At 49.1% G+C, this 16,376-nt stretch overlaps 3 protein-coding genes and 1 long non-coding RNA gene across 4 annotated transcripts in view; 3 read left to right on the forward strand and 1 right to left on the reverse strand.

Moving 5' to 3' along the window:
* The window catches only part of vps37c (VPS37C subunit of ESCRT-I), a 7,546-nt gene extending 990 nt beyond the window's left edge, over nt 1-6,556 (forward strand). Inside the window, exons 2-5 of the mRNA XM_069688392.1 lie at nt 324-433; nt 1,129-1,300; nt 3,889-3,971; nt 4,659-6,556. Coding sequence (XP_069544493.1) covers nt 341-433; nt 1,129-1,300; nt 3,889-3,971; nt 4,659-5,345 — 1,035 coding nt within the window. The 5' untranslated portion in view covers nt 324-340 and the 3' untranslated portion in view covers nt 5,346-6,556. The remainder of the gene's footprint in view (nt 1-323; nt 434-1,128; nt 1,301-3,888; nt 3,972-4,658) is intronic.
* Nucleotides 1,374-3,030, forward strand: LOC138614813 (uncharacterized). The gene is made up of 9 exons (XR_011310344.1): nt 1,374-1,646; nt 1,727-1,750; nt 1,784-1,819; nt 2,006-2,053; nt 2,193-2,352; nt 2,388-2,424; nt 2,460-2,618; nt 2,735-2,772; nt 2,806-3,030. It is a non-coding gene; the product is annotated as an uncharacterized lncRNA (long non-coding RNA).
* A 2,232-nt stretch (nt 6,557-8,788) lies between the features above and the next one.
* On the forward strand, nt 8,789-10,562 carry LOC138614814 (uncharacterized). The gene is made up of 3 exons (XM_069688394.1): nt 8,789-9,103; nt 9,387-9,489; nt 9,614-10,562. The coding sequence occupies exons 1-3, from the start codon at nt 8,900-8,902 to the stop codon at nt 9,991-9,993; spliced, it is 687 nt and encodes a 228-aa protein (XP_069544495.1). The 5' UTR covers nt 8,789-8,899; the 3' UTR covers nt 9,994-10,562.
* Nucleotides 10,563-12,081: 1,519 nt separating this feature from the next.
* LOC138614815 (cell death-inducing p53-target protein 1-like) lies at nt 12,082-13,809 on the reverse strand. The gene is made up of 5 exons (XM_069688395.1): nt 13,682-13,809; nt 13,562-13,585; nt 13,183-13,317; nt 12,487-12,583; nt 12,082-12,284 (listed from the first exon to the last, which is right to left on the reverse strand). Exons 1-4 carry the CDS (start codon nt 13,793-13,795, stop codon nt 12,497-12,499), a joined length of 360 nt encoding a protein of 119 aa, XP_069544496.1. The 5' UTR covers nt 13,796-13,809; the 3' UTR covers nt 12,082-12,284; nt 12,487-12,496.
* Nucleotides 13,810-16,376: the final 2,567 nt, after the last annotated feature.

Genomic DNA, 16,376 nt, shown 5'->3' on the forward strand with positions numbered 1-16,376 from the left:
TCTCTCTCTCTCTCTCTCTCTCTCTCTCTCTCTCTATCTCTCTCTCCATCTCTCTCTCTCTCTCCATCTCTCTCTCTCTCTCTCTCTCTCTCTCTCTCCCCTCTCTCTATCTCTCTCTCTCTCCATCTCTCTCCCCCTCTCTCTATCTCTCTCTCCCCCCCCCCCTGTTCCAGACCAGCTGTAGGTCACATGGTTTATTCTGTATTGTCAACAGGACTGTTCAGTGTTAGTGACAGTAAAACACCAGAAATGCCGTTTAATGTCCACGTTCTGTTTCCCAACATTGTTTTTAACTCTTATTTCCTGGTTCCTCTGACTGACAGCCATCCTGGCCAATCAAATGGAGAAGCTGCAGGACCTGAGCCAATCAGAGCTCCAGGATCTCCTGGACAACCCGGAGAGGGTGGAGTCTATGGCTCTGGAGTCTGACGAGGTAAAAGTGATGTTTCACTCTTCCTCCAGCCTGCCTGCTGGTTCAGAGGAGAGTTTAATAGTTCTGCAGAGTGTCAAAGTGTCTGGGAGCCCGAGGCCCGGCTGGTTCTGGCCCCGAGGCCCGGCTGGTTCTGGTTTGGTGAAGTCTCTTCCACCAACTGTTACATCAGAGCCTCTGACTGAAGTGTCTCCTGTCGGTCCGGTCCTCCTGGTCTGTTGCCGTCCTCCTGGTCTGTCATTCATTAAACGATTAATAATATCATAATAAATAAACAGACAGACAGAGAACCCACTGCTTCTCTAAAAGTGTTTAGTCGACAGATTCCTGGAGGATGACGTTGGTCAAAATGCACAGTTGTTACTAAAGAACATAAATGTACCGAAGTGAAGTGAACCAGGGATCTCCAGCCAGCTCATTGGATCAGCAGGAACTTCCTGGTCGGTTCATATGGTCCATGAGCTTCTGGTGTCTAAACACAGTTGACACTCCACAGGAAACAGCTGGAAGCTGTCAGGTGACCTGTGTCTGCACTGCCGGGAGAGATGGTAAAGGGCACCGTGAGCTCCTCGGTGTCTCAGAGGAGACCCAGGACAGGTGATCACTGTCTCCAGCAGGGGTTTCATGTTCAGCCGGACGTCTACCTGCTGCTACTGACCGGTGTGTTGGAGACCTGATGCTGTCTCTGTCCGCCTCAGATCCAGAACATCCAGCTGGAGAGAGAGATGGCGCTGGCATCCAACCGCAGTCTGGCTGAACAGAACCTGGACATGAAGCCTCGACTGGAGGAGCAGAAGGAGGTTCTGGTGGAGAGATACTCGCAGCTGGAGGCAGTCCGAGGAACCTACAGACAGCACTGCTCCCTGAAAGGTAGGCAGAAAAGGAGGGGGAGGAGGAGGAAGGGGAGGAGGCTCAGTGTCTGACACATGAAATTTAATATGTTTAATAGAGACGCGTGCAGGGTGACACATGGAAACCCCGACAGAAATATTTAATTTAGATTTAGATAACGAAGGAGGTAAAGACAGAGGTAACGAAGGAGGTAACGAAGGAGGTAAAGACGGAGGTAAAGACGGAGGTAAAGACGGGAGGTAAAGACGGGAGGTAAAGACGGGAGGTAAAGACGGAGGTAAAGACGGGAGGTAAAGACGGAGGTAACGACGGAGGTAAAGACGGAGGTAAAGACGGGAGGTAACGACGGGAGGTAAAGACGGAGGTAAACGGAGGTAAAGGAGGTAACGACGGAGGTAAAGACGGAGGTAACGAACGGAGGGAGGTAAAGACGGAAAGACGGAGGTAACGACGGAGGTAACGACGGAGGTAACGACGGGAGGGACGGAGGTAAAGAAGGAGGTAAAGACGGAGGTAACGACGGAGGTAAAGACGGAGGTAAAGAAGGAGGTAAAGAAGGAGGTAACGGGAGGTAAAGACGACGGGAGGTAAAGACGGGAGGTAAAGACAGGAGGTAACGAAGGAGGTAACGACGGGAGGTAAAGACGGAGGGAGGTAAAGACGGGAGGTAAAGAGGAGGTAAAACGGGAGGTAAAGACGGAGGTAAAGACGGAGGTAACGGAGGTAACGACGGAGGTAAAGACGGAGGTAAAGACGGAGGTAACGAAGGAGGTAACGACGGGAGGTAAAGACGGAGGTAAAGACAGGAGGTAACGAAGGAGGTAACGACGGGAGGTAAAGACGGAGGTAAAGACAGGAGGTAACGAAGGAGGTAACGACGGGAGGTAAAGACAGGAGGTAAAGACAGGAGGTAACGAAGGAGGTAAAGACGGAGGTAAAGACAGGAGGTAACGAAGGAGGTAACGAAGGAGGTAAAGACGGAGGTAACGACGGGAGGTAAAGACGGGAGGTAAAGACGGAGGTAAAGACGGAGGTAAAGACGGGAGGTAAAGACGGAGGTAAAGACGGAGGTAAAGGGAGGTAAAGACGGAGGTAACGACGGGAGGTAAAGACGGAGGTAAAGACGGAGGTAAAGACGGGAGGTAAAGACGGAGGTAAAGACGGGAGGTAAAGGGAGGTAAAGACGGAGGTAAAGACGGGAGGTAAAGACGGAGGTAAAGACGGAGGTAAAGACGGAGGTAAAGACGGGAGGTAAAGACGGAGGTAAAGAAGGAGGTAAAGACGGGAGGTAAAGACGGAGGTAAAGACGGAGGTAAAGAAGGAGGTAAAGACGGAGGTAAAGACGGAGGTAAAGAAGGAAAGACGGAGGTAAAGACGGAGGTAAAGACGGAGGTAAAGACGGGAGGGAAGGAGGTAACGACGGAGGTAAAGACGGAGGTAAAAAGGACGGAGGTAAAGACGGGAGGTAAAGACAGAGGTAACGACGGGAGGTAAAGAAAGTAACGACGGAGGTAAAGACGGAGGTAACGACGGAGGTAACGACGGGAGGTAAAGACGGAGGTAAAGACGGAGGTAAAGACGGGAGGTAAAGACGGAGGTAAAGACGGAGGTAACGAAGGAGGTAAAGACGGAGGTAACGAAGGAGGTAAAGACGGAGGTAACGACGGAGGTAAAGACGGAGGTAAAGACGGAGGTAAAGACGGAGGTAAAGACGGAGGTAAAGACGGAGGTAAAGACGGAGGTAAAGACGGAGGTAAAGACGGAGGTAAAGACGGAGGTAAAGACGGAGGTAAAGACGGAGGTAACAAAGGAGGTAAAGACGGAGGTAAAGACGGAGGTAAAGACGGAGGTAAACGGGACGGGAGGTAAAGACGGAGGTAAAGACGGAGGTAAAGAAGGGAGGTAAAGACGGAGGTAAAGACGGAGGTAAAGACGGAGGTAAAGACGGAGGTAAAGACGGAGGTAAAGACGGAGGTAACGACGGAGGTAAAGACGGAGGTAGACGGAGGTAAAGACGGAGGTAAAGACGGAGGTAAAGACGGAGGTAAAGACGGAGGTAAAGAGGGAGGTAAAGAAGGAGGTAAAGACGGAGGTAAAGACGGAGGTAAAGACGGAGGTAAAGACGGGAGGTAACGACGGAGGTAAAGACGGAGGTAACGAAGGAGGTAACGACGGAGGTAACAAAGGAGGTAAAGACGGAGGTAAAGACGGAGGTAACGCCACCCACAGGGTTGGCCGTGATAAGAAGTGCATCTGTAGCTCCACCCAGCAGTGATGTCACTCCCCTCCGAGGACGTATTTCAGCTGTGTGTCCTTTAAAGGATCCGTCTGTCCAACATGCTGCTGCTTGTCCTCAGTGGTCGTTGCCCTCCAGTCTGACTCCTGTAACGCTTCATAAAGACTCCAGATGTTCATGTGTGAAGTCGTCATCATCCCAGCTGCTGGTTCACACCATGAAGACTGACAGTCGTATGATGTCACTTCACGTCTGAACAGGAACAGCAGCAGTGTTTCCTGATCTCTCTCTTTCTCTCTCCCCCTCCATGTTCTGTGCATGTCTCTACCCTCCTCCTCCTCCTCCTCCTCCTCCTCCTCTTCCTCCCCAGATGGGATGTTGGGTCAGGTGTCTCCAGAGGCCTTTTTTTCAAGACTACAGACAGAGGGCGGCAAAACTGAGGCGGAGTCAGAGGTCAGTTCTCCACACTCACAAACACCCGTGACGGGTGATACACCATCATGTGACTGATGTTCACGGTAGATACGAGAACACAGAACACAGAACACGCAGCTCAGACCATCTGATCAGGGAAAACAGGCGTCTGGATTTTCTTAAACCAGTTTAGACTTTAGTCTGTAGTTTAGACTTTAGTGTATAGGTTAGACTGTAGTCTGTTGTTTAGACTAGTCTGTAGGTTAGACTGTAGTTTAGACTTTAGTCTGTAGGTTAGTCTGTAGTTTAGACTTTAGTCTATGTTAGACTTTAGTTTAGACTAGTCTGTTGTTTAGACTGTTGTTTAATCTGTGGTTTAGACTGTAATTTAGGCTGTAGTCTGTACTTTAATCTTTAGTCTGTAGGTTAGACTGTAGTTGAGACTTTAGTTTGTAGGTTAGACGAGTCTGTTTTTTAGACTGTAGTCTGTAGTTTGGACTGACTGTAGTTTAGTCTGTATTTTAGACTGAGTCTGGTTCATGTTCTGTAGATTAGACTAAGTCTGGTATGTAGTCTGTAGTTTAGACTATAGTCCTTAATTTAGACTGCTGTTTAGACTAGTCTGGAGTTTAGACTGTATTTTAGACTAGTTCAGACTGTAGTCTGGAGTTTAGACTGTAGTTCAGACTGTAGTCCTCACTGATCCTGGTGTGTCTCTGTCCACAGACTCTAGCTGATGATTTTCTGGAGGGTTCTCTGCCTCTCGACTCCTTCCTGGATCGTTTCCTGTCGCTGCGTTCACTCGCTCACAGAAGACGCGTGCGGATTGAGAAGCTGCAGGAGATCCTGCGACAGAGGAGCGAGGGCAACCCCGCCGCCATGACATCATCAGCAGGCGTCACCCAGGAGCCCTCCTCCTCGCCGTCACCGTGGAGTCAACAGACGACGACAGCAACGACCACAAATCAGCAGCAGCCGAACTCCAGACCTCCGTCCTCGTCGTGTGCGGCGTCCTCCTCTGGGCTCCCGTACAGCCCGTACCCCGCCTCCCCTCCCAACCCTCCCCCCGCCGTGGCAGTAGCCGAGTCCAACCCCCCATCACACTTCACTCCTTACCCGGGTCCTGGCTCTCCTTTCACCCCCACAGGGAGCTACTCTACCCCCAGGCCTGCTTTCGGGCCTCCGGCTTCAGCCGCCTGCCCTTACCCGGCGCAGCCCTCCTTCCCCTCCCCTCACCCGGGCTCAGCATTCGGCCAGTACACCCCCGCCCTCCCCCAGAGCGGCCCCGTCCCCTACCCCGCCTCCTACAGCTACGGGGGCTACAGCTATCCAGCTGGGCCGTCCTACTCCAACACTCAGTCACCAACAGGGAGACCCATCTGCAGACCAGGAGTCCCACAGCCCTTCTCCTGAAAGCACTGCTGCTCCTCCTCCTCCTCTTCCTCGTCCTTCTCCTCTTGTCTTCTTCCTCTTCCTCCTCCTCCTCCTGTCCCAGACTCAAGAGGTCTCTTGCTTTACTTCTCTATGTTGCACTACCCCCCCCCCTCCTCCTCCTCCTCCTCCTCCTCCTAGTCTCAGGTTGTTACGTTGTGTTTAAGTGTTGAAACACGTTTGTCAGACCTTCATCTCTTCATTTCATGTGTGTTGCTGTTTGGCATCAGAAAGTCTTTTTAAACACACACACACACACACACACACACACACACACACACACACACACACACACACACACACACACACACACACACACACACACACACACACACACACACGCGGAGGTGGAGGGTGGAGCTGTGTGTGATTTAAAACAACACTACTACATTAAAGTACGATGAGAACCAGTAGGATGTCTTCTGTCTCACACCGGAGACACTGTCAGGTGTTATATGTCATCGCCCCCCCCCCCGCCCCCCGCCCCCCCTCACACACACACACACTTGTAACGAGGAGTCCTGAAGCTCCAGATAGGAAGAGACAGACGTGAAGGGAGGACGGAGCTGTGAACACCCTGTTCATATCAGACTCCTCTTCATCACCCTGTTCATATCAGACTCCTCTTCATCACCCTGTTCATATCAGACTCCTCTTCATCACCCTGTTCAAGAAGCCAGAGGTCAGCGGCAGCACCTCCCACTGAGGCTGCAGTACCACTCTCCTCCACACGGTGGCGCTTTATGCCGCGCACACACACACACACACACACACACACACACTCTCTCTCTGTCTCTCTCTCTCCTTCCAGCTGCTGTGAGCATGACGAGCTTTTCAGACGTGAATTAAGGAGCGTCTCCCCATGGGACGTCTTCACCCTCGTCTCCCCGTGGGACGTCTTCGCCCTCGTCTCCCCGCGGGACGTCTTCGCCCTCATCTCTCCGCGGGACGTCTTCGTCCTTGTCCCACAGAGACGGTGGTTGTAGTCTTAAAGTGTTTTAGAAGATGCACAAGGCAGATGTCCTCATGTAGTCTAGATTAATGTTTGAGAGGGGACGGTCTGTCAGAGGGACCTGCTGGTTCTGATGGTTCTGCTGGTTCTGATGGTTCTGCTGGTTCTGCTGATTGTTAAAAAGCCTTTTGGTTTGTTTCTCCTTTTGTGAATAATTAAACTCAAGTTGATTTGAATGAAATGCTCGGAGTCTTTCATGGAATAAATCATCATTTATTTCTGCTGCAGGACAGCAGAGACATGTAGAGAGACATATCTATGTATCTATATACATATATATATATATATATATATAGATACAGTATATATATATATATATATCTATACAATGCTCCAAAAAATAAAGGGACCACTTAAACAACTCAATGTAACTCCAATCAATCCCACTTCTGTGAAATCAAGCTGTCCAGTTCGGATCAACACTGATTGAGGATCAGTTTCACCTGCTGTTGTACAAATGGAACAAACAGGTGGAAATGAGGCAATTATCAAGACAACCCTATAAAGGAACGGTTCTGCAGGTGGTGACCACAGACCGTTTCTCTGTCCTCGTCCTTTCTGGATGATTGTTGGTCCCTTTTGCATTTTGCCAGTGTCCTCACCACTAGAGGGAGCATGAGGTGTCTCCAACCCACAGAAGTTGTTCAGGTAGTGCAGCTCATCCAGGATGGCACATCAATGCACGTTGTGGCAAGAAGGTTTGCTGTGTACGGTACGAGGACCCGACGTCCACAAGTGGGGTCTGTGCTCACAGCCCGACACCGTGCGGGGAGACCGGACTTTACCGGAGAACACCGAGATCGGCAGCTTCTCCGTCGGCGCCCTGCGGTCTTCACGGATGAGAGCAGGTTCCCACTGAGCACATGTGACAGACGTGACGGAGTCTGGAGACGCCGTGGAGAACGTTCTGCTGCCTGCAACATCCTCCAGCGGGACCGGTTCAGCGGCGGGTCAGCGACGGTCTGGGGAGGCGTTTCTTCGGAGGGCAGCGCAGCCCTCCGTGTGCTAGCCAGAAGTACCCTGACTGCCATCAGGTCCCGGGATGAGATCCTCAGACCCGTTGAAGACCATCTGCTGGTGCAGCGGGTCCTGGGTTCTTCTGATGCGGGACAATGCTCGGCCTCATGTGGCTGGAGTGTGTCAGCAGTTCCTCCACGATGAAGGCGTCGACGCTACGGACCGGCCCGTCCGTCCTCCGGACCCGAATCCAATTCGGCACATCCGGGACATCGTGTCTCGTTCCGTCCGCCGACGCCACGTCCACCGCAGACTGTCCGGGAGTGGACCGATGCTTTGATCCGGGTCTAGGAGGAGATCCCTCAGGAGAACATCCGTGGTCTCATCAGGAGCATGCCCAGACGTTGTAAGGAGTGATACAGACACGTGGAGGACACACACACTACTGTATGTACTGTAATGTATGCATGCACACTATATATATAGACCTCAGTCTGGAATCAGTCACGGGTGTGTGTGTGTGTGTGTGTGTGTGTGTATATGTATGTGTGTGTGTGTGTATATGTGTATATATATATATATTTATGTGTATATATGTATGTATGTATATGTGTACCTGGAAGACTTGCTGTGATAAATGGAACCATGAATTCTACCGTCTACCAAAACATCCTGAAGGAGAACGTCCGGCCGTCTGTTCGTGACCTCAAGCTGAAGCCAACTTGGGTTCTGCAGCAGGACAATGATCCAAAACACACCAGCAAGTCCACCTCTGAATGGATGAAGAAAAACAAAATGAAGACTTTGGAGTGGCCTCGTCAAAGTCCTGACCTGAATCCTATTGAGATGCTGTGGCATGACCTTAAAAAGGAGGTTGGTGCTGGAAAACCCTCCAATGTGGCTGAATTACAACAACTCTGTAAAGATGAGTCGGCCAACATTCCTCCACAGCTGGAAAAGACTCATTGCAAGTTATCACAAACACTTGATTGCAGTTGTTGCTGCTGAGGGTGGTCCAACCAGTTATTAGGTTTAGGGGCAAACACTTTTTCACACAGGGCCATGTGGGTTTGGATTGTTTTTCTCCCTTAATAATAAAAACCTTCATTTAAAAACTGCATTTTGTGTTTACTTGTGTTATCTTTGACTAATATTGAAATTTGTTTGATGATCTGAAACATTTAAGTGACAAACAGGCAAAAAAGAAATCAGGAAGTAGACAAACACTTTTTCACACCACTGTATGTGTGTATGTGTATATATCTCCCCGGGGAACTCTCCAACACTGCCCTCTGCTGGACTCAAATTGCTACTGCAAATGAAAACAAACCGAAACAAACCCACAGTGATTATAGTTTAATATGGGTTATAACTAGAGACTATAAATCCCACCGGAACAGAGGACAGACTCCACCGGGACAGAGGACAGCAGGCAGACAGTTTCCCGCTCTTCCCAGCAGGGGGCAGCCCGCTCTCTTCATTCAGAGTTTCAGCTTCCTGTTGCAGAAGCTTGGTGCTTCCTCGTAGTTTGCTGCGTGTTGTTCGGGTCAGTCGAACCGATCTCACCATGTTGTCCCGTCCACAACTCGCAACCCCCGGCGGGCTGTGTGTGCTCGCCGTCCTGCTGCTCTCTGTTTCGGGGGAGAACGTGTTGGAGAGTCGGTCCGGGACGATCCAGGAGCTCCGGACAGCCCTGGCGGACCTGGCCGGGGAGGGGAGGACGTACCTGGGCAGGCTGGCCGGGGAGCAGACGGTGCTGTCGGTGCAGAAGGTGAGAGGTGGAGGAACCTCGTTTTACCTGCATCACAGCCTTATGACATCACAGCAGTGATGTGTCCTGTTGTGGGACACTGAAGAGGATGAACACTGCTTCAGTTTCTCAGTTGGAGGTGAAGCTCGTACCTTATTAACCTGTCTGTCTCCTTTATGTGTCTCCTGTCTATGTCTCCTCTGTGTGTCTCCTGTCTGTCTCTTCTGTGTGTCCTGTCTCCTCTGTGTCTCTTGTCTGTGTGTCCTGTCTGTCTCCTCTGTGTGTCTCCTGTCTGTCCCCCCAGGCCTTCTCCCAGGTCCTGTCTGTAGTAGCAGGAGGTGTGGCCGGTGGTCTGAACATCCTGCTGCAGTACTCGTCTCACTTCCTGCAGGCTGCTGGCGTCCACGGTGAGACGTCCTCCGTCTGTAAAGATGTCCGACACCGAGCAGTAGAATGAGCAGCTGCAGATCCAATGAATTAAAATGAGATGAGTGTGTCCAGCGTGTCTTTAACCCTGTTGTTGATATTCAGTGTCCCCCCCCGGCAGCAGAGTGACCCCTGAGGGACTGGTCTTCGTGGCCCAGTGGCTCCTCGCGGCTCTCGTTGGCTACCGGCTGATCTCCCTCACCTTCCACCTGGTCGCCTCCGCTCTGAGACGGGCCCTGTGGCTGCTGAAAGTGGGCGTGGCCTTGTCCTGTTTTGGGCTGATCCTGAGCGACCACCGGGCGGGGACGGAGACCACGGCGGGACGGCTGGCCGTGCTGGTGTGCGTGTGCGTCGTCCTCGGCGTCGGGACGTCTCGCGGTCCCGACGCGGCCGATAAAACGTCTCGCCTGGAGGAGCAGGTGAAGATCCTGGAGAGACGGCTCAGAGAGATGGAGAGGTGGACGAAGACGAGGACGGAGGAGTGACGTCCACGTCCGTCCACCGAGACGGCGGAGGACTCGTTCCTGTTGGACTCGCCGGTCTGAGGACGAGACCTTTCACTGTTCACACATTTTCCACCGTGTTTGTCAGCGACCCGTTAGTTCACTGAAACGTGAGAAGACACCATTCAGAAGCTGCCTGAGAATCTGTCTGATTTGACTTTTCCTTCAGTCTCACAGTGATCAGTTATGTTTGTCTGACTGCCCATGATGCACTGCAGGTAGGAGCAGCTCACACACACTTCTGCTGTTAAAGGCACCAGGCTACAAGCAGGACTCCCCCCGGACCTCCTGCAGCTCAGGGAGACGCAGACACTTCACAGTTCGCTGGGGGACAGATTCTCTTTAAAACAGAGGATCAGTCAGTTCCATTCAACATGGAGGAAGAGTTCAGCTGATTAACAGAACAGGTGAGAAACAGGTGACCTGGAGACAGGTGACCTGGAGACAGGTGACGACATCCTGAAGCTTCTGAGTAAAATCTTTTTCCTTTTTTTATCGTCTTCAAATCATCCTTTATCAGAAAAATCAGATAAAGTTCTCGTCTCTCTTCAGATTCATGTAATCAGCCGTCACTTTATTCATGCGTGTTTGTACATACGTCATACAGGTCATACATGTCATACATGTAATACAGGTCATACATGTCATACATGTCATACAGGTCATACATGTCATACATGTCATACAGGTCATACATGTCATACAGGTCATACATGAAGAGATATAAAATGAGAGGTAGGAAGCCAACGTCAGTTCATCAACTCCATCATCAGGTACACCATCAGGTATATCATCAACTCCATCATCAGGTACACCATCAGGTATATCATCAACTCCATCATCAGGTACACCATCAGGTATATCATCAACTCCATCATCAGGTACACCATCGGGTACACCATCGGGTACACCATCAGGTACACCATCAGGTTCATCTACACAGCAACCTTCGAACATCAAAGATCGTTAAAGACGATTCCAGACCGACCTGTCCTCATTAAAAATAGAACTGTCTGACCTCTGACCTGAGGAGGGACACCTGAGAAGGGACACCTGAGGAGACACCAGAGGAGACACCGGAGGAGGGACACCTGAGTTGTGTAACGTGCGGAGCTGCCTGGTTCAGATGAAGCTTACCAAGAGAAGAACGATGTGTTGAGGACACTTTGGTTTCTGAGAAGTTCCTGCTGACAGAATCAGGGAGCACCTGACGGACAGGTGAGCTGCGTGAGACCTCCTGCTGGATTGTGATTGGCTAATTGAGGACTGAGGATGAGGAGTGTTTCAGCTGCAGTGGTGAGGAGGCAGCTGGAGGTTCTCCTGTTTCTCTGTCAGCGGACCCGGTTCTGGAGGAGGATCCAGAACCAAACAAACAAACTGCTGATCTGAGGAGGCTGACGTCAGAGAGGGAGGTGCTGAGAGGAGACAGAGACAGTTCTGCAGGTCGCCTCCTACTCTTCCTCCCCCTCTTCTCCCACCCCCTCCTCCTCCTTTTCTTCCACTTCCACCTCCTCCCCCTCCTCTTTTTCCTCCTTCTCCTCTTCATCCTCCTCCTCCTCCTCCTCTGTAAATGTGATGTCCAGAAACAGAACCTTTGGAGGAAATCGGTTCTTCCAGCTGGATCTCCACCAGAGACACCTGAAGTGTTTCTGAGGTGCTCTGACGCTCTGATGGGCGGAGCCTCGTTCAGCAGACGCTCTGATGGGCGGAGCCTCGTTCAGCAGAAGTACTGATGGGCGGAGCCTCGTTCAGCAGACGCTGATGGGCGGAGCCTCGTTCAGCAGACGCTCTGATGGGCGGAGCCTCGTTCAGCAGAAGTACTGATGGGCGGAGCCTCGTTCAGCAGACACTGATGGGCAGAGCCTCGTTCAGCAGACGCTCTGATGGGCGGAGCCTCGTTCTGCAAATGCTCTGTGGAGACAGAGCTGGAAGAACGGAGGACCTGCTGGAGGTCTGATAGAACCAACAGAACCCAGAATCACTGCTGGAGGAGGCAGAAGAGAGTCCAGGGTGAAAGGCTGCTGGTGTCTCCGTCCCTGACTGGAGTGCTGGGACAGAGAGACAAAAGCACAGAAGGGATGGAGGGACAGAAGGACAGAAAGACAGGGACAAAAGGACAGAAGGACAGAGGGAAAGAAGGACCAGGGACCGGACATCAGCGTGAGAAGGGACATGGAGCTCCTCCTACAGGAAGTTAGAGGAGGTTTTCATGCCGTCAATCTGGAACTGGTAAGCAGCATCAGAGGTGGAGGGGAGGGGGGCACCGCTCCGTCCTGGAGGACAAAAGACACAAGACAATGTCTTCTCTTGTCTTCTTTATTCATTTCATGAGATCAAGAAGAGAAACTGTGTGTGTATGTGTCTATCTGTGTGTATGTGTGTGTATATCTGTGTGTGTGTGTGTGTGTGTGTGTGTGTGTGTGTGTGTGTGTGTGTGTGTGTGTGTGTGTGTGTGTGTATCTGTGGTGTGTTTACCTGTTGTGTATCAGTCAACAGGTGAATCATTCATCTTCACCACCTTAACTTCCCCTTCAACAGCTGGAGGAGAACTGTACATGACAGGAGCATAACTCTACACACACACACACACACACACACACACACACACACACACAGACACTTATTTATGTTTGTGTTTCCTTACACAAGAGATTATAATAAACAGATAATAATAAACAATAAATCTGTCTGTCACAAAAACTCTTTGCTCTAAAATTCTTGTTTGTGAGAAAATTCTTAAAATTATGAAAGAATTTTCTCCTGAGATCCTCATAAAGATTAAATTAAAACACATTCAGAGATTAAAACATGTTCAGAGGTTAAAACATGTTCAGAGATCAGGTGAGCCTCATACGAGGACCAGTTCCCTTCGTCTCCACCGGAGGTCACTGTCCTCCATTATTACAGAGAGGGCATTTAGATCAGCCAATCACATACTTTAAAAGGACCCGCCGCCTAGCAACAAGGTGAGGTCCGGGTTTCTGAGACGTGTTTTCTGTCCAGATGTCTGAAAGGATCTCAGCACGTTGGAGGAAACGGATCAGTACCATGAGACCAGATCCAGAACCGGAGCTCTGATCACAGGTCTCATGAAGCACTTTGTCACGAACACGAACACCGGTCAAAGGTCAAAGGTCAAAGACACTCCTGTCAGTCAGAGTTGGATCATACCATCGGAGCTGCAGGCTCAGGGGGGTGCTGGCCCTGTGGTGGGCCGATCCATTGTGGAGGCTGGTTCGGGGGGATAAAGGCGGGGCCAGCCGGAGGGTAGGAGGCGTTCTGAGGTGGGTAGGCGGGGTTAAAGCCCTGCAGGGGGAGATGCATCAGTAAACACTGAGGAGGAAACAGGAAGTGACCACAGCCAAGACAAACAGTGTGTGTCGGTGTATGAGTGTATATGTATAGTACAGTACAGTATATGTGTAGGAGTGTGTGTGTGTAGGTGTGTGTGTGTGTGTGTGTGTAGGAGTGTGTATGTGTGTGGGAGTGTGTGTAGGTGTGTGTGTGTGTAGGAGTGTGTATGTGTAGGTAGGTGTGTGTGTGTAGTTACCATGTTGGGGTCGTAGTAGAACGGCTGCAAACAGAAAATGAAGAACATTTTACCATCCAGACAACCACAGTTTAGCTCCATGCCCCAGTGCATGATGGGATAGTGAGTTGCTCATCTCACCACTGCTGATTGTCCAGGAGGCCTGTAGGGAGGACACGGAGCCACCGGGCCGCCGGGGGGGAGGTGGAGGGCTTCTGGGGAGGTCTGGAGACACAGACACATCTTTGTTCTCATTATTCATTATTTACTTTTCAAAATGTCAGAGGTCTGACATGAATGAGAACGTTGACGTTGTTGATGTTGACGTTGTTGATGTTCACATTGACGTTGTTGACGTTCACGTTGACATTGTTGACGTTCTTTACGTTGACGTTCATTACGTTGACGTTGTTCACGTTCACGTTGGCGTTCTTTACGTTGACATTGTTCACGTTGACGTTCTTTATGTTGATGTTCTTCACGTTGACGTTCATTACGTTGATGTTCTGTACGTTGACGTTCTTCACGTTGACGTTCATTACGTTGACGTTCTTTATGTTGACGTTCTTCACATTGACGTTCATTACGTTGACGTTCTTTACGTTGACGTCCATTACGTTGACGTTGTTCACGATGTTGACGTTCTTTATGCTGACGTTCATTACGTTGACGTTCACGATGTTGACGTTCTTTACGTTGACGTTCATTACGTTGATGTTGTTCACGTTGACGTTGTTCACATTGACGTTCTTTACGTTGATGTTCTTCACATTGACGTTGATTACATTGACATTCTTCACGTTGACGTTCATTACGTTGACGTTCTTTACGTTAACGTTCTTCACGTTGATGTTCACTACGTTGACGTTCTTTACGTTGACGTTGTTCACGTTGACGTTGTTCACATTGACGTTCATTACGTTGACGTTCTTTAGGTTGACGTTCTTCCCATTGACGTTCATTACATTGACGTTCTTCACATTGACGTTAATTACGTTGACGTTCTTCACGTTGACGTTCATTACGTTGACGTTCATTATGTTGACGTTCTTTACGTTAATGTTCTTCACGTTGACGTTCACTACGTTGACGTTCTTTACGTTGATGTTGTTCACGTTGACGCTGTTCACATTGACGTTCATTACGTTGACGTTCTTTACGTTGACGTTCTTCCCATTGACGTTCATTACGTTGACGTTCATTACGTTGACGTTCTTCACATTGACGTTCATTACGTTGATGTTCTTTACGTTGATGTTCTTCACGTTGATGTGACCGCGGCTACGTGGACATCGGTGACGTCACCGCCGACCTCCAACTTCAGCAGAGAAACAGCAGATTCTGGGGAACCTAATCCGTGCCTTTCCACGGTGACGACACTGATGTTCTGGTCACGTCAACGTGTGGAGCTCAGTGATGATGTTGATCAATAACTCTGAACACATCATCTGCCAGTAAATGATTTGATCACTGATCATCAGATTGATTTATTCTGCCTCAGCTGCAGCAGCAAGAATATGTTAATATTAATGACGCAACTCCTCCCGAGGAGGAGGAAGAGGAAGAAAAGGAGGAACAGGAGTAGGAGGAGGATGATGAGGAAGAGGAGAAGGAGGAGGAAGAGGAGCGGCAGCAATCTTCTATTCAAGCTTATCAATTCATTGGAGATCTGAACTTTGTCGTTCATTTGAAAGTCTGACTGAGTCGCTCACTGAACTGGAAACACAGAACTGATTGTATTAGTTGTTTATTTACTGTTTATTATTATTAGTTGTTTGTTTATTATAATTGTTTGTTTATTATTAGTTGTTTTGTTTATTGTTGTTACTATTGGTTGTTGTTTATGTATTGTTTATTATTATTTAGTTGTTTGTTTGTATTATTAATGCTAGTTGTTGTTTATTGTTTACCACATCATCCTGATAGCTCTTATAGATAGATAAATAATAGATAGATAGATAGATAGATAGATAGATAGATAGATAGATAGATAGATAGATAGATAGATAGATAGATAGATAGATAGATAGATAGATAGATAGATACTTTATTAATCCCCAAGGGGACTTTTTTTTGCTACAGCAGCATTTATAGATACAGGAAAGAAATCAAATAACTAAACAATATTAAATATAAAAATGCACAGTATATACAATAAAAAGAATAAAATGAAATAGAATAATTAAATTAAAACTAACTAAACAATAGTGCGAAGTTTTTTTAAACAAACAAGAAAAACAGACAACAGTGTTATTGTTGTGTGATGGATTTTGCCAGAGGTGAGTTATTGTACAGTCTTATTGCAGTGGACAAGAATGATCTCCTGTATCAGGAATGATATCCTGTATCTGGAATGATCTCCTGTATCTGGAATGATCTCCTGTATCTGGAATGATCTCCTGTATCTGGAATGATCTCCTGTATCAGGAATGATCTCCTGGATCTGGAATGATCTCCTGGATCTGGAATGATCTCCTGTATCTGGAATGATCTCCTGTATCTGGACTGATCTCCTGTATCAGGAATGATCTCCTGGATCTGGAATGATCTCCTGTATCAGGAATGATCTCCTGTATCAGGAATGATCTCCTGGATCTGGAATGATCTCCTGTATCAGGAATGATCTCCTGTATCTGGAATGATCTCCTGTATCTGGACTGATCTCCTGTATCAGGAATGATCTCCTGGATCTGGAATGATCTCCTGTATCAGGAATGATCTCCTGTATCTGGAATGATCTCCTGTATCTGGACTGATCTCCTGTATCAGGAATGATCTCCTGTATCAGGAATGATCTCCTGGATCTGGAATGATCTCCTGCATCAGGAATGATCTC

This window comes from Brachyistius frenatus, unplaced genomic scaffold (genome assembly GCF_029030835.1).
Source record: "Brachyistius frenatus isolate BFR_SWC_R1_liver_20210118 unplaced genomic scaffold, ASM2903083v1 Contig_583, whole genome shotgun sequence".
NCBI lineage: Eukaryota > Metazoa > Chordata > Actinopteri > Embiotocidae > Brachyistius > Brachyistius frenatus.

Bases quoted from the DNA above. Each gene is read 5' to 3' on its own strand.
- LOC138614814 (XM_069688394.1), top strand. From the start codon at position 8,900: ATGTTGTCCCGTCCACAACTCGCAACCCCCGGCGGGCTGTGTGTGCTC. The intron at 9,104-9,386 runs GTGAGAGGTGGA...CTGTCCCCCCAG, and splicing joins CGGTGCTGTCGGTGCAGAAG to GCCTTCTCCCAGGTCCTGTC. The intron at 9,490-9,613 runs GTGAGACGTCCT...GTTGATATTCAG, and splicing joins GCAGGCTGCTGGCGTCCACG to TGTCCCCCCCCGGCAGCAGA.
- LOC138614815 (XM_069688395.1), bottom strand. From the start codon at position 13,795: ATGAGAACAAAGATGTGTCTGTGTCTCCAGACCTCCCCAGAAGCCCTC. The intron at 13,586-13,681 runs GTGAGATGAGCA...TTCTGTTTGCAG, and splicing joins CTCCTGGACAATCAGCAGTG to CCGTTCTACTACGACCCCAA. The intron at 12,584-13,182 runs GTATGATCCAAC...GTGTGTGTGTAG, and splicing joins CTGAGCCTGCAGCTCCGATG to AGTTATGCTCCTGTCATGTA.